The 16,764-nt window shown below is 35.5% G+C and overlaps 1 protein-coding gene across 5 annotated transcripts in view; it reads left to right on the forward strand.

The window, feature by feature from the left end:
* Window positions 1-16,764, forward strand: part of LOC123599009 (sodium channel protein type 2 subunit alpha) — a 140,629-nt gene that overhangs the window by 84,299 nt on the left and 39,566 nt on the right. For all 5 annotated transcript variants that reach the window (XM_045480056.1, XM_045480055.1, XM_045480059.1 and 2 more), the window contains exons 13-16: window positions 938-1,070; window positions 5,374-5,612; window positions 11,527-11,700; window positions 14,389-14,745. In XM_045480056.1, coding sequence (XP_045336012.1) covers window positions 938-1,070; window positions 5,374-5,612; window positions 11,527-11,700; window positions 14,389-14,745 — 903 coding nt within the window. The remainder of the gene's footprint in view (window positions 1-937; window positions 1,071-5,373; window positions 5,613-11,526; window positions 11,701-14,388; window positions 14,746-16,764) is intronic.

Below are 16,764 nucleotides of genomic sequence, written 5' to 3' on the forward strand. Positions count from 1 at the left end.
ATGCAGATTAATAACATAATATTACTCATCCCACAGTCAAGTCAAAGTAGATGAACAGGACTCATATTGCTTTTTCAGAAATAGGGAGAATCCTCAGAGAACTAAAAATGACTTATTTGTTATTGGCCCTCAGATCTGCATTTGAAAAGTATGAGTTTTGCCCTTTCTTCCTGTGATAATTAATTTCATTGTTTGATCTCCTAAAGTAGGAATAGATTTCCACCCATGTTGAAATCTTGGTGACTTTATTTTGGAATAGAAAATCATCAAATCATTTTATCATGGTTAAAAATCAAAGCTCCTAAAATTGGTGTTACTGCCTTAAATTAGAGTTTCAGTGCCAAGGATATGGGTTGTTTTGTGGATTTTTTTGGAGTTGTTTTGTAAATGTAAGACAGTTGCAGATTAGTTCTAATATTTTACTTTTATTGTTAAGGATGTTAGGAAATGCTACCTGTTGATAATGAACAAAAACATTTTACAAGTGGAATTCACATTTTAGGGGAACTGTTACTGATGAGTATTAGGGAAACCTTAAAACTTCTTTCCATACATTAAACCACATGAATATGTGTCTATAAAGGTCTAATAATTCAACCTGAGGGTAAATCAAGGAACAATGAGCTTGAATCTGAAGTCCTAGGTAAGATTGATTGAAATGCTAAAAGTCATCTGTATGATGGTAGGCATGATCCCTCCAGTCAAAAGCTCCAAGGGGGAGGAATTAAAGTCCAGCTTGATTGCAAACCCAGGCATCCATGAAGGGTGAGAATCTGATGGGCTTTCAAACACTTCCCAAGAATGATGATTCCAGCAATGTCTTAATGAGCTATTCTCATCTGGTGGACATTTAGTTAAGCAGCACCTATTATAGGAACGCTTTGGGTTTTGCTACCCTTAAGAGTAATAGTTATTTTATCTGAAATTTTATTTTCAGGGCACAACTACTGAAACAGAACTAAGAAAGAGACGATCCAGTTCTTACCATGTTTCCATGGACTTGCTGGAAGATCCTACGGCAAGGCAAAGAGCAATGAGTCTAGCTAGTATTTTGACCAACACTATGGAAGGTACGTCAAAAGCCTTACAGCAGAGCTACTTGGTGGTGCTTTGGTAATGATGAAAACAAAATACTTCCATAAATTCCAAGAAAATTCTTCCTGACCTTATACCATACCAGCATTATATCTCTTACCAGATAAAAGTAAAATCCACATACAACACATAGATTGTACTATCTCGAATAGATTTTTACATTTAGTCTCCAGGAAGCTAATGCAAATTCAAGATATACTTGGAATACTGCTTTTGTAGATTAAATTCTAAACTGTTGAAGCTTGTTGTGTGCATGACAATGAAAAGAGTAACATTATAAATATTTATTTTCATGATGATGCTAACCCATTTGAATTGTATTAACTGCTTAAGACACAAGTTATAAAGTCCTTGTATTTAACCAGAAATATAAATTAAAAATGTGGATTAGGATTCTATATTAACCTCTTTGAAGCATTTTTTTAAAGAATTTTTAGAACTACCCTTGCCTCTCTCTGACCAGAGTATTACAATATATCATCTCTTTATTTAGCTGCAGATTATATTTCTGAGTGGTTAACATACTGTTTAGACGTCTGGACCTTATAATGCCAAAATAAAGACTTTGGGGACAGCTTGATCTGTGATCAATTCTTGGCTCTGCTACATGTTAAATGTGTTAATTTATGACTCTAAACCACAGTTTTTCCATCAGTAAAATGCAGATAATGAAGTTTAGGCATAAGATTGTTGTAAGAATTGAGGCATCATATATAAAGCACCTATGTATCTGAATTTAGAAGACAGTTAATAAATATTATCATTATTGTTTTATTTTCGTTCTTTTTGTTAATTCACATTTGTGTCTTTCCATGCTGTAAGTGAATTTAAATATGAACTATCAACTTCAACTACTTGGAAAATACTTTCATATAAAATATATTCTATCCTCCTCCCTTACCCCCTTCTCCCTTCTCTCCCTATCTCTGTTATAACTCCCTCTTTCTGCCCTCTCCCAAGCTGTATGTGTGTGTGTGTGTGTGTGTGTGTGTGTGTATGTGTGTGTAGACATGTCAAAGGAAAAAAAAAAGAGAGATGGTGAATGAGAGATGAGGCATAGGCACATGGCTTTCTTATTGTTAGTTATAGTTTCTCTTGGTATTGGATGGATTCTTGGAATAATTCTTTTCTAGTCTGAATGCAAAGATCCTTTGATACTAATACCAGTACCAAAGCCTAAAAGTCACAGCCAGGAAAAACCCACCGTGTAGATGGCTGAATATATCACAGCCATGTCAATATTACAAGACCCAATTTCTATAATATCCTACTGCAGTATCAGAAATCTTTTCACTGATTTCTATGGAATATTAAACTCAGTACGTTCTTCTCCAACCTCGCCTGCGTTAGCTTGCACTCCCTCTTCTCCCCCAGCTGCCAGTAGCTTGCTCCTCCCTGTCCCTCCAGGTAAATCTTTTGAAGATTCTCTGGTCTTCTGCTCCTTGCCATAGCAAAACCACTGAGAGGAAGCTGCCAGTGGTTCTGCTACCGATGTCAGCAGCATGTCTGCTCCCTAAAGCAAGAAGTAGAGAAGGAGACAGGGTAAGTCTAAATCAACAGTCCTACTTTGCACTTCTGATACCATTAAGTTTGAGCTAACATAAGAAATTACTTGAAAAACATCAATCCACCACAAGATTGGACTTGTCCACTAATTAAGATCTGGAGTTCAAAATGAGTGCACCCAAATGACTCTCCATTGAAATGTATCTCAATGGAGTTGCCTAGGATGTCCTAGAAATATGTATAATTCAGGAAGGAGACTGAGTGTTTGGTTTAATATCTGCAGAGCTTTGTGACTTTATACTTTTGTGAGGGACAATGGCAACATTTTCATTCTGTTTTTCGTTGGCTATATGGAATGTGGCATTGATCTATGTTGGTTGTTAGCAATACTTCACATACACATGCATACTAGAGCTGTCTTTAATATGGTCCTTCCTATTTTTGTTCCTGCTAACAGTAGAAAGGTTTCTTAAGTTGACATAATTTGTTTATTTGGGGATCTTCCTTCAAAGCTAATCATGGTTTAATTTACCCTCCTTTTTTTTTTTTTTTTTTTTTTTGAACCAGGCTTGTTGATCCAGCTGGCTGGCATCTTTTGTTTTCCTTCTTTTGAACTACAGTCAAGTCTCCATTGTCCATGGTAATGAATAGCCTCCTATTTAATGAAATTGTTTGCTTCTCAAGTTTTAAATGCAAAAACCGCATAGAAATGTTTCCTGGTCACATCCATGGGAAGGATAGTGAGAGGGAAAGTTACAAACACCTGAGGAATTGAGGAGAGCCAACAAAATATCTAAACTGGGATGTAAATGAATCCCACTGCGGATAATCCACACAGGAATAATGGAGAAATGGCTGTCGTTCTTTCATGAGTGCTTTGTTTTGTTTTAAAATGTAAGATTATTTTTCTCTGTCTCTGTCTCCCTCTCTCCTGTCATTCTCTCTCTCTCTCTGGCATGAATAATTGAATGATTTTATTTTAGAACTAAAACAACTTTGCTCCACTTTTTCCTGGTGTCAAGATGAGCAACACTGGATGAATCTTCCCTTTTGAACTTTTCTCTGGTATATTTTTTTTTCTACACAATTCCTGTTTGCTTCTTTTTATCTACTGAATGACAAGTAGCATTTTAAAAAATAACTTATTCTGACTACATAGACCAAGAGTCATTATTTCATTTCTCTTTTGTTATTTACTGTAAATGACATCTTTTTATCTTCAGTATAAGCATGATGTTATGTAGGAGTCTTAAAAGCATCTATGCAATAACTGGTGATTAATCATTATGTTTTGCCTTTGATTTATACCTCAACTCTTCTTTATTATTTACAAAATTACATATTAAGAGAAATAGAATAAACTGTGCACTTGAAGAATTTTAATACCTAAAGAGATCACTGAAGAATCTACCTCCAATAGACTTCTGTTAAAAATAATTGGGAAATTAATCTCCTAGAGGGAAGTGGTAAACTTACAGCATTAGCTAATAATGAATGTTTATCAAAAAAACAAAAAAAATCATTAGCTGTGGTCCTGTTTACCAATTCCATATGCTGTTTTCTCTCCCACAAAGTTTAGCTTCTAGTAAATTATACCAGGTTTGGAGGGATATTACAGTTGCTACTATAGTAATACTAAGGTAACTGATCAGAGTCAAATATGTCATGAATGAAAAAAGAATCTTTCCCTCTACTTTAGTGTTAAGAAATGGTGGTCTCATATTTAGCAGAGCAGGTAAACAGGTGTGAAGCAATAACACGGGCAGAAAACAAGTTCTCCAGTCTCTTCCCACTCAAGAGTTTATTAAAAGAGCATCTTACCCAAGAAGATAGTAATCTCCCACTTCCTAATTCTCCAAAATTCTTTGCCAGTATTTACCAAGTTTCAGTATTTTGAATATCACCTTAAAGAGCTGTGCAATCTCTCTTCTCTCTCCTATTTTTTAGTTGAAATGCTTCTTGAAACCATTGTACCTTTTTCTTAAATAATGTATTTTGATATGAAATTTTATAGGCTTGATACGATAATTACACATTTTAATACATTAAAATAAATTCACACCATGAAAATTTATGAGTTCTACATATGTTCCACCGAAAATCCTCTTGTATTTTACCAGTAGCACATAAGTCCCAGTTGAAACATTGATTTATGCTAACAGTGAGTATCCCAGTTCCTTAAGGTACATATTTTCTCTTCTTTTGTGCCCTCTAGTTAAATAATGAAATATAGAGAAAAACAATCTTGATGAGTTCAGTATGCAAGTCTGTATTTACAAGGCTTATCTGGAAACTTTTTAACTAAGACTGGTGACACTGACAAAAATATCTCATTTTGTCTCAAAACACATACCTAATCCAAGAAACTGAGATTCAGTATGATAACTGATAAAGATTTTAAGACATCTCCTGAGAGGGATTCTTTGATAACATATATGCATCTGGCTCGATCTGGAGCATGGATGAGCTTAACCCAAGTCCTACCCATTAGTTTTGGATATCCTTGAAGATAATTTTCAGACAGTTTAATATTGCAGATAGAATCTTAGAAATTCTGTTTAACCAAAATAGATTTGGAAAGTTCACTAGCCTTTTTGTGGCCATGTTTTCTACAGCAAAACCATGATAGGTGAAACCTGTTCCACAATCAGATTAACCCATTAAGGCCTTTTGACAACTTTAGATTTCTAAAAATTCACTTTCAATTTAAACCAAATGCTGCTTAATAGAAAGTAAGCAGTTTTCATGAGTATTGTAACTTTTTTTTTCCAGAACTTGAAGAATCCAGACAGAAATGCCCACCCTGCTGGTACAAATTTGCTAACATGTGTTTGATTTGGGATTGCTGTAAACCATGGTTAAAGGTGAAACATCTCGTCAACCTGGTTGTGATGGACCCATTTGTTGACCTGGCCATCACCATCTGCATTGTCTTAAATACTCTTTTCATGGCCATGGAGCATTATCCTATGACGGAGCAATTCAGCAGCGTGCTGTCAGTCGGAAACCTGGTAAGACTCACTGAGGGTTCCTCTTCCCACTGAAAGAGTTCATGATTGCTTTAAGGAATTTCATATATCACCCTCAAGTTAAATATGAATTAATTGGCCATGTAAACGTGGACAGCAAAAGTTTAACATCCCTTTTTCAACAACAAAAAATATATTGCTACAGTTAAGGAGTGGGAAAGAATTAAGAATTTTATGTACAATTTGATTTAGAATTAAATTTAAATTGCCCATCCATTAGAAAGATTATTATAGGGCATCTGGGTGGCTTAGTTGGTTAAGCATCCCACTCTTGGTTTCAGCTCAGGTCATCCTCTCCTGGTTTGTGAGTTCGAGCCCCATGTCAGGCTCTGTGCTGCTGGTGCGGAGCCTGCTTGGGATTCTCTCTCTCCTCCTCTCTCTCTGCTTCTCTCTGTCCTTTTCTGTCTCTCTCTCTCTCTCTCTCAAAATAAATAAATAAATTTAAAAAGAAAAATGATTATGAATTATAGAGGACATTGGTCTATGATAACAAGATTCTGTGTATTTCTCAGGTATTTGGAATAGATTCTTAAGAACATGACTACATTTGTCAATCAAACTGTAAAATATACCAAGTTAGATAATTTTGAAACAATTTATAAACACCTGAAGATGAATTCTTTTGGGAGGAAATATCACATAGAGATTATTATTTCTGTGTGAATTTTTCCCATAAATTTAAGAATTTATAATGATGAATTTTTGCATACATTTTCACTTAAAAATTTGTGTTAACATTCACTGGCTATACAGTAGAGGGATAGAAAGGAAAGTGATCTTCCACTGAGAAACAAAATGAGGGCACCTGGGTGGCTCAGTCTGTTAAGCATCCGACTTTGGCTCAAGTCGTGATCTCACAGTTCCTAAGTTCAAGCCCCATGTCGGGATCTCTGCTGTCAGTGCAGAGCCCACTTCGGATCCTCTGTCCCCCTCCATCTGCCCCTCCCCCCACTCACTCTCACTCTCTTCCTTTCTCTCCCTCTCTCTCTCTCTCATAAACAAAATGAATAAATTCAGGCAACAAAAATATATTGATACCAATGTAAGTGGCTTAAGTTCTCATGCACCTCCCAACCTGAGAAATGAAATTTACATGAGCTCCCTCTTTCTAGGTTCCCATAAATTCAGTCCTAAGGTAGATACTATGATTGTCTGTATTTTACAGTTGGGGCAACTGTACCCATGAGAAATTGGCAGAACAATGGGAGGTCTGAACACTATATCAGAGACTCCTACAAACTGTGGTCAGAAATGATAGAACTGGAGGGTAGGAAAGGACAATAACATTACCTAGTCCAAATTTTCACCTATATAAAAACCTCTTCAACATTATTTCTAAAAAATGAGAAATGGATGAAAGAAACTTTATGGAGGTGGATATTAGGAAACAACTCAAATGGGAATAAGCAAAAATAAAGGGAATTCATTACCTCAAGTAGCTAATGTCCATTTGGGCACAGCTCCATGTTTTAACCTATCTAGATTCTGGTTCTCCAGCAATGTCATTGGGAGTCATTTTCTGACCCTACTTCTTCCCAATATGTTTCCTTCATCTCTGGCTGGGTGTTCTATTGATGGCAGCATTCTACCAACTTTTATCTTACACCTGAGCAGAAGGATCGTGCTTCCTAACTAGTTACTTTAACAAAGGTCTAAGAGTAGAATATTGTTGGCCTGGTTGTAGTTACACGACTATTTCTAAGCCAGTCAGTTACTCTGATTCTAGAGTTAGAATACCCTATTTGAGCACACCAGTACCATTTCTTATCACTGAAGACAGAGTAAATGAGTGGATTATAAAGAGAAAAAAAAATCCAAATCTGACATTTCTAGGAGAGTAGATGCTGGAAAGACAAAAATAACAAATGGACAATTCAAAGTGGAACTTGTCTTTATGTGTTAAGGAAGGCAAGAATTGCATTTTGAGATGAATCATGGAATAGTGGAAAATATATGGACAGGATACACATTCTTCTCAAGACGTATGAAACATTACCCAGGATAGGTTATATGTTAGGTTATAAAATAAACCACAATAAACTTAAAAAGATTGAAATCATACAAAATACTTTTCTGACAAAAATGGAATTAAATTAGAAATCAATGAAAAATGGAGTGCCTGGGTGGCTCAGTCGTTTTAAGTGTTCAACTCTTGATTTCAGCTAGGTCATGATCTCACAGTTCTGTGAGATCAAGCCCTGCGTTGGTGTCCACACTGATAGCACGGACCTACTTGGGATTCTCTCTCTCTGCCCCTCCCCCTCTCATGCTGTCTCTCTGTCTCTCTCTTTCTCAAAATAAATACATAAACATTTTAAAAGATGACTCTTTAAAAAGATTGGCAGAAATGATAAATCTTCACCTAGACTTATAAAAAAGAGTCAGAAATGGGGTGCCTGGGAGGCTCAGTCAGTTAAGCATCAAACTTCAGCTCAGGTCATGATCTCACAGTTCGTGAGTTTGAGCCCCATGTCTGTGAATTTGAGCCCTGTGTCTTAGCTGGAGCCTGCTTCAGATTCTGTGTCTCCCTCTCTCCCTTTGCCTTCCCCCACTCGCACTGTTTCTCTCTCTCTCTCTCTCTCTCTCTTTCTCTCAAAAATAAATAAACATTAAAAAAATTTTAATAAAAATTTAAAATAAATCAGGAATGGATAGGGGACATCACTATGGGCCTTACATAAACAAAAGTTTAAGGAATACTATGAATAATTTATGCCAACAAATTAATAGCCTACATGAAATGGAAAAATTCCTAGAAAGTAACAAACTACTGAAACTAAGTCAAGAAGAAATAGAAAATCTGAAAAAACCTGTAGTAAGTAAAAATTGGATTAGGAAAAAAAAAAAAAAAAAACTACTCCTACAAGGATAGCCTAGGCCCAGATAGTTTTATTGGTGAATTCTATCAAAGTTTTAAAGAATTAACACCAATCCTTTGCAAACAGTTCCAAAAAATAGAATAAAAAGGGACACCTCACAACAGAGTTTAGAATTTGAGGCCAACCAAGATAGAGAAACTGAACAAACACTTCAAGCTTTTCTTTGAAACCCCACATGGGCTGCACTTCAGAAGTAAAGACTATGCCGAAGAATTAGAATTCAGCTAGGACAAAGAATAAACCAAAATCATTCTGCCCTAATCAAATATAAAACATAGCTACCATAAATTCCAGGTGGCCAACCTGCAACCTAATTGCCTGATAAAACAAAAATCATTGTTGTTCAGAGGAAAATAATTGATCAGAATTCTCTACAACACACATCACATAAAAAATTGCATGATATGTGAAGGAAATAGGAAAACGTGTCTTAGTTGAGAGAAAAAACACTCAATAGAAATAGATCCAGAAATGACTGAATTGCTAGCATCAACATAAAAGGACTTTAGAAGAGCTATTATAAATGTGTTTAATGCTCTGAAGGAAATAAATGGTCATAAAGAATAAACAGATGGAGAGTATGAGCAGGAAGAAATGAAAACTATAACGAAGAATCATCTAGACATTTTAGAACTAAAAAGAAAAAATCTTAAAATGAAAAATTCATTTGATGGGTTTTTTAAAAAGCAGACAACAGAAGAAAGGGTTGCTAAACTGAAGCAAATCAATAGAATGATCCAATTTGAATGGCAGAGAAAAACCAAAAAGAAAAGTATACTGAGTCTTCCTAATCTGCAAAATAACATCAAATGGTCGAATATTTGCATAATGGAGACCCAGAAGGAGAAAGGTGAAGAGTAGAACAAAACAAATATTTGAAAAAGCAATGGCCAAAAATTTCTCAAAGTTGGTGGCAAATATTAATTTAGACATTTTGAAATTAAATTATAAAATTTCAGTGAACATCAGCAAGGATAAATTTAAACTACATTGGGCAAATCTTAGTCAAGCTGCTGAAAATAAAAGAAACTTTTAGAAACAGCCAGAAGACTGGGGCTGATATCTCATCAGACATAATTCAGTCCATGAGAAAATGGCCAGATGAAAGAAAGAAAAAAATAAAAAGTTAACTTATTATTCTGCCGTGAAATTATCCATCAAAAGCTAATGTGAAATGACTTTAACATGAACAAAAACAGAGAAGTTGTGCCAGAATTATGCTACAAGACATGCCAAAGGAAGTTAGTTCTTCAGGCTGAAGGAGAAAAGCATATTAGATGGAAAATTGAATCTGGGAATGATGGTCACGCAAAATTTAAAAATGTAGGTAAATAGAAAAGACTGTCTTTTTTCCTTAATTTCTTTAAAAGACAGCTGATTTTCTAAAGCAAGAGTTTACAGTGTATGTAAGTGTAAAATATATGAAAAGATTAGCACATATGATTGGGTGGCAAAAAGATTGCTTAGAAAAGAAACAAAAAGTGTTACACAGTATTTAATACCTGTAGAATATGCAAACAATGGAGGTCTACTCAACAATAAAAGGAGAATAAGCTGGTAATGCCTGCATGGATGAATTTCAACCTGAAGTATTCAAGAGATATTTGGAAAAGTTAGTAAGACTGTCAGGTTTCTGAGATAGTCACCAAGTTTGAGAGTGAGTTTATTTACTGAGTATCAAAAGAGAAGCAAGATTGTGCAGAGAAAATTTTAAGGTGAATTTTGGATCTGTTGAATTTGAGATACCTGTAAAATAGCCATTCAATGAAAGTATTGAATAAACAAGTGGGTATATATTTCTGGACCTCAGGAGATGTGCTTGAATGGAAAAATAAATCTCAAAGTGTAAACTTATTGTAAAAGGAAAATTAGAGTAAGAATTTCCAGGACAGAGAGACCTCTGAAGAAATCCAATATCGAATAATTTGTTAGAAGAAAAGCAACTGAGAAGTGTCCAGGGAGGTGTGGATCACTGAAGCCAGGAACAGAAAATATTTTAAAGAACAAGGAACAGTAAACAATGTGAAAAAACTTCTGAAGAGGTAAGCAAGATAACTGCAAAATTTTCAATTGAATTTAGCAATGGTGATGTTGGTGGCTATGTTGGTGAAATTGGTTAAAGCAGGTTGTGTTGACTGATATGTTGTAAAGTTGAAGAAATGGAACTACTGAGTATAGACAAATACCCAACCTCTTAAAGAAGTTGGGCCATGAGGAGAGGATGTATAGGGGGTAGCTAACAGGGGAAGTAGAATGCAAGGAGAGTTTCTTTGATGATGCTGGTGGTAGAGAAGGACTGAGTGTCCATTGCTCCCTATAAAATCCCAATTGGAAGCAGTCAGTAGCAAGAAGAGATTAAAACTACAGGTTAATTGAGAAGGTGAATTCTTTGAGAAAACCAAAGGAGACACAGAACACAGGCAGAGAAATTAGAGCAAAGCATGGGTTTGGATAGAAGTAGTTAGGTAGATGGAACACTGAGAAAGTTCAGGTTGGCTGACCTCTGTTACCTCTCTGTGACACAGAAGTACTGAGAGTGAAAGATAAGGAAACAGTTGAAGACATGTGGAGGAGAAAGGTTGAAATAGTTGTAGAGTAAGCAAATAGAGAATGGAGAATGCTGCTTCTTTTTGGTCAGGAAAATAATTTTTATTTTTAGTATTCTTACCATCAGTAGGGCTGGTGGTGACCATGTTTATTACAGCTAATGTGAAATATTCTTAGCACAAGACAGAGCCAAGCAGTTGACCATAATGATTTAACTGAACCTTTCATGTAAGATAACTAAAATGACAATATTAATTTTATTGTCTTAATTCATGTACTCCTCATCACTTAATAAGCCTTAAATATAATAAACAGTTAAATATTGATTTGAGTACAGACCATTTGAGGTTACTGATTTGTTGGACCTAAACCAATTTTTAAAATTTGTAATTGGATTGTGGTCTGTTGGGAGACAATAATTATTAGTGTTTTCAAGAGTATTCACTTGTGTAATAACATTTCTCATTTAGGTCTTCACTGGGATCTTCACAGCAGAAATGTTTCTGAAGATAATTGCCATGGATCCATATTATTACTTTCAAGAGGGCTGGAATATTTTTGATGGCTTAATCGTGAGCCTTAGTTTAATGGAGCTCGGTTTGGCAAACGTGGAAGGATTGTCAGTTCTCCGATCATTTCGGCTGGTAAATTAACTGGGAGTATCCGTAATGTTTTTATAATTAATATAATCAGACATCACTCTTATCTAGTAAGAATTATAGGATTTCCCACAGTTACAATATTATTTGAATACATTTAAAAACACACTGGATTTCTCCACAATCAGACAGTACTTTGATCTTTATCAGAGCTTTCATGGATAGATGAAGTTCATTCAAATGAACAGCCAACAGCTCTGTCTTTAGTGATTGAATGGCAGGGCTAATGGGGAGGGAGAAAAAAAAAGGATTCATATATAAATCCAAATCACAATTAAACAACACAATATTCATCTTTCAGTTAGTGAAGTTAACCATTCATAAGGCTTGGCTGAGATTTAGGACGAGACACCTTTCTCTCAGAGGCTCAAGAATTATGGACTTGCCCACTTTGCCCCCATAGAAGTCAAGACTTGAGACTGGGTAGAGTAGACAAGAGAAGATGATAGAGCTTCCCATGCATTTGCCCCTTCAGCCAACCAGGAAGTCACTAAATCCAGTCTCTAAGAAGAGTTGCCTATATTATGTTTTTATTAATTTTAAACAAAGTCTTTTATTTGATCTTTATATTCATCAGTTCACGAAACTTTTAAATTAAGAGACAAAATATCACTTGGCACATTTCCATTTAAAGTGTGATACGTTTTATCATGCTATTACTTTGAGTTGGCTCTTTTTGTGATTTACTTTCAAATAACAGAAGTTGTATATAATTTGTAAAGACAAGTTCCTATCGGTAACTTATCTTAATGGTGATTAGGTCCAAGAGTTTGCTGTGAAGTCTTTTGAGAATTCCCTTACTGCCTTCAAAGATCAAATTTTTACAGCTAAGGTCCTTACCTAGTCGTCCTTACAGCTAAGGTCCTTACCTAGTCGTCTAGATAGCTATGGATCTAATTTGAACCTAGAAGGATGCCAAACAACAACAACAGAAATGATTAGAAATGATTGTATAACAAGTAGTATGGGCAAGTACTTTAAAAAGTGTTTAGTAAATCTTTGTGATGATTGTGATTCCGTTTGGGGAAGTAGGAAGTGATAGGAAATAATATCATTAGTGTTTTGCTTAGTATGTAGGCTCTTTTGCATTAATTATTCCCTGGCAATAAATTAAACATTTTGATGCTTATATTTTGTTCCTTTGGATCACTTATATGCCATTAAATAACGCACTACTCCTGGCCTGACATTTCCTGAAACATCAGAAATGAAACGCTGCTGCAGTTGAACTATAAATGGTACTTTAGAGGATTCCATGAGCTAATAATACAACCAACATGTCAAGTACAGTGGTGCAAGCCATTTACACACTATAATGAGTTGATTTATTAAGTCACTAAAGACATAAGAGTTGACAAAATATGTATTTTTCCTTAAGTCCAAGTATTTCTTATTCAAATAAAGTAATTCGAGTAATCCCCCCTTATCTGTGGGGATATGTTTCAAGACCCCCTGAAAATGTAGATAGTACTGAACCCTATATATACTGTTTTTTCCTATACATACACACCTGTTGTAAAATTTAATTTATAAATTAAGCACAGTAAGAGATTAACAATAATAAGTAATAATAAAACAGAACAATTACAACAATATACTCTTAATAAAAGTTAGGTGAGGGGCGCCTGGGTGGCTCAGTCGGTTAAGCGGCCGGCTCGGCTCAGGTCATGATCTCGCGATCCGTGAGCTCGAGCCCCGCGTCGGGCTCTGTGCTGACAGCTCAGAGCCTGGAGCCTGTTCCAGATTCTGTGTCTCTCTCTCTCTGACCCTCCCCTGTTCATGCTCTGTCTCTCCCTGTCTCAAAAATAAATAAAACGTTAAAAAAAATTAAAAACAAAAAAAGTTATGTGAATGTGGTCACTCTTTCTCAAAATATCTTACTGTATTGTATTCACCCTCTTCTAGTGATGATATGAGGTGACAAAGTGCCTATGTTATGAGATGAAGTGAAGTGAATGACGTGGGCGTTGTGACAAACTGTTAGGCCACTATTAACCTTCTAACAATATGTCAGGAGAAGGATCATCTGCCTCCAGACCATGGTTGACTGTGGGTAACTGAAACCACAGAAAGTGAAAACGCAATTAAGGGCAGGGGGATTACGGTGTAATAAATCTCCTATAAAATACAGCCTGATGTTACAGCCAACTAAAGATAACAGCAAGATTAAAGCAATCTAAAGATTTAAAGAAATTAGGTGGTTTTTCTCTTGTACCTTGTATAATTTGTGTTAACTTTATCTGTACCTGTGCATCTCAAGTACACTACAAAATGTATCTACTTTGGGCTTTTAAGTAATGAAAGCCTCCACTTCTTTGAAACAGTTTCTGCTAATTAATCACCATCAATCTCAGATATATCAGTTTCCCATAGAAAAACAAAAAGAATATTACATATGCTTATGTAAGATTCTGGAAATTTTGGTGTGTCTTATTATCAAAATGCCATTAAGAACTGTATAATGTAATTGTTTTATTTACAAAATAGTCTATTTTAGAATGAAAAATAATACCTGGTATTAAATAACTGATACATTTGCTAGATAATAGTTTGACACACAAATAACCCACCACCCTACAATTAAGACAGTTATGCTGTAGATTTTCCCTGTAAATAAATTTACAGATTCTTTAGAAGGCAGGGCAGTAATAGCCTTCTTGCTCTTGTTTCCAGCTCCGAGTTTTCAAGTTGGCAAAATCCTGGCCCACCCTGAATATGCTGATAAAGATCATTGGCAATTCTGTGGGGGCTCTAGGTAATCTCACCTTGGTGTTGGCCATCATCGTCTTCATTTTTGCCGTGGTTGGCATGCAGCTCTTTGGTAAGAGCTACAAAGAATGTGTCTGCAAGATTTCCAATGATTGTGAGCTCCCACGCTGGCACATGCATGACTTCTTCCACTCTTTCCTGATTGTGTTCCGCGTACTGTGTGGAGAGTGGATCGAAACCATGTGGGACTGTATGGAAGTCGCTGGCCAAACCATGTGCCTTACTGTCTTCATGATGGTCATGGTGATTGGAAACCTGGTGGTATGTAGTAAAAATATTTTCCTTATTTTTGGTAAAAGACAATGTAACCATAAAAATTATGTTCAACAGATGAATGTTTTATGTTTTGGGCCTTTTTAAAATCAATCCTCAATTATTCATTATTGCAGGAACCAGGTATAGTTTAGACTATGGAGACCCACATAAGTCTTCTTTAACTATTTGTTTATTCTTTGTTTTTAACTTTTTCCAGTTTTATTGAGACATAATTGGCATATAACATAAACTCTTAAAATACCTTTTGAATCAAAGTTGTTCTTCGTCACTATACCTCTTACTATTCCATGGAGAGAGCCATTTCTGGCTTTTACCTTTCAGTTCTTGTATTAAAGCATGGATGTGTTGCTAAGAATAGTCACTCATTTTATTTATAAGTATCAACAACAGTATCACTTGAAAATGTTTCAGATTCAGTTCTCCTACAAATTGGAGGTAAAAATTAACGATGATCTCAATCCATTAAACACGCGTAAGTTATTTGGTACTTAGAAACTATAGTGTTGGCAAGTAACATTGACTCAAAAATCACTTACCATGTCTATATCCAATGAACCATTCTCAACACATCTTTACTGATTCCTGGAGGCATGGAAAAGCTGATAAAAAGATATATATGACACAGTGATATGACTTACTCAAACAGGATTAAAATAGAAAGTATCTAACACGCGTCAAAAATGTAAAAACAAAGTACTATGTATCAAGTTCACTAAGTGGAAACATTGCTTTACAATGGCAAGGATAATCAAGGAAGGCTTTGTCAAGGAGTTGAACCTGAATTATCTTTAATTAAGATGTAAGATTAGGTTGTTAGGAAGAAAAGTAGACTGTCCCAAACCAAGCAACAGTGGACCCAGTGGATGGAGAAGAGAAAACAATAGACTTAATGAGGGTATCAGGTTCTTCTACTTTAAATATTAAGTAATTATACTGCGTTTCATGATTAAGTCCCAATCCAGAGGCATAGAACAAGGACTGACATAACCAATATTTTAAAGTATATAATTTATAGACTTAATTTCCTTTCACATAAAAGTAACCTCCAGTTCCCCAAAGGAAGAAGAAAAGGCTAACAGTTATCATTTATTTATATTCATTTGCAGATTTCAACCTCCTCAATATTGGGTTAGATAATTCAGACCTATTCTTGAAGTAACAAAACACGTGAGCAGTGTGCAATCCAGAAATTTGAACTGTGACTTAAAATGACAGATATTTATTATCTCTAGTTTCTGTGGGTCATACTTTTGGGAGCAGCTAAACTGGGTGGTTCTGACTCGGGGTCTGTCATAAGGTTGTTGTCAAGATGTTGGCTAGAGACCCAGTTATCTTGACTGAAGCTGAAAGATCAGCTTCCAAGAAGGCTCCATCTCTTAGTTATTGGCAGAAAATCCCAGTTACTTATTGGCTGTTGGCACAAAGTCTCAGTTCCTCTCCACATGGACCTCTCAATAGGATTGTTGAGTATCTTCATGACATGGCAGCTGGCTTCTCCCATAGCAGGTGACACGAGAAAGAGGGCGAGGAGAAGCTTTCTTTGTGTTCTGATCTTGAGGTCATACACTGTCCCTCTGCCATGTTGCATTCATCAGAGCTAGTCACTAAGAAGAACTCAACTTAAGAAGGAATTGGGCTTTAACTTTTGAGTGGAGGAGTATCAAATAATTTGTAGGTATATTTTACAGCCACCACAATCCCCAGTACAACTTGCTTGCTTTCAGAGAAGTATAAGATTGCATAGTACAGAAACAGATAGTCCTAGGATTATATAGAACAGAAATAAAAGTCATAAGTTTGTATTATAGATTTAATTTGATTTCAAATATATGTGTATATACAGATGGGTATCCCATATAAATTATTAATTTACTGAAATAAGACAAATCTGACATGTAATTGTACAGAAGATTCAAGTTGAGAAGAGAATTTCAGAAGTATTTATACCTATGATGACATTTCATATAAACTTATATTACTATATATGAATAAAGAGATATAGTC

This window comes from Leopardus geoffroyi, chromosome C1, assembly GCF_018350155.1.
Source record: "Leopardus geoffroyi isolate Oge1 chromosome C1, O.geoffroyi_Oge1_pat1.0, whole genome shotgun sequence".
Taxonomy (NCBI): Eukaryota; Metazoa; Chordata; class Mammalia; order Carnivora; family Felidae; genus Leopardus; species Leopardus geoffroyi.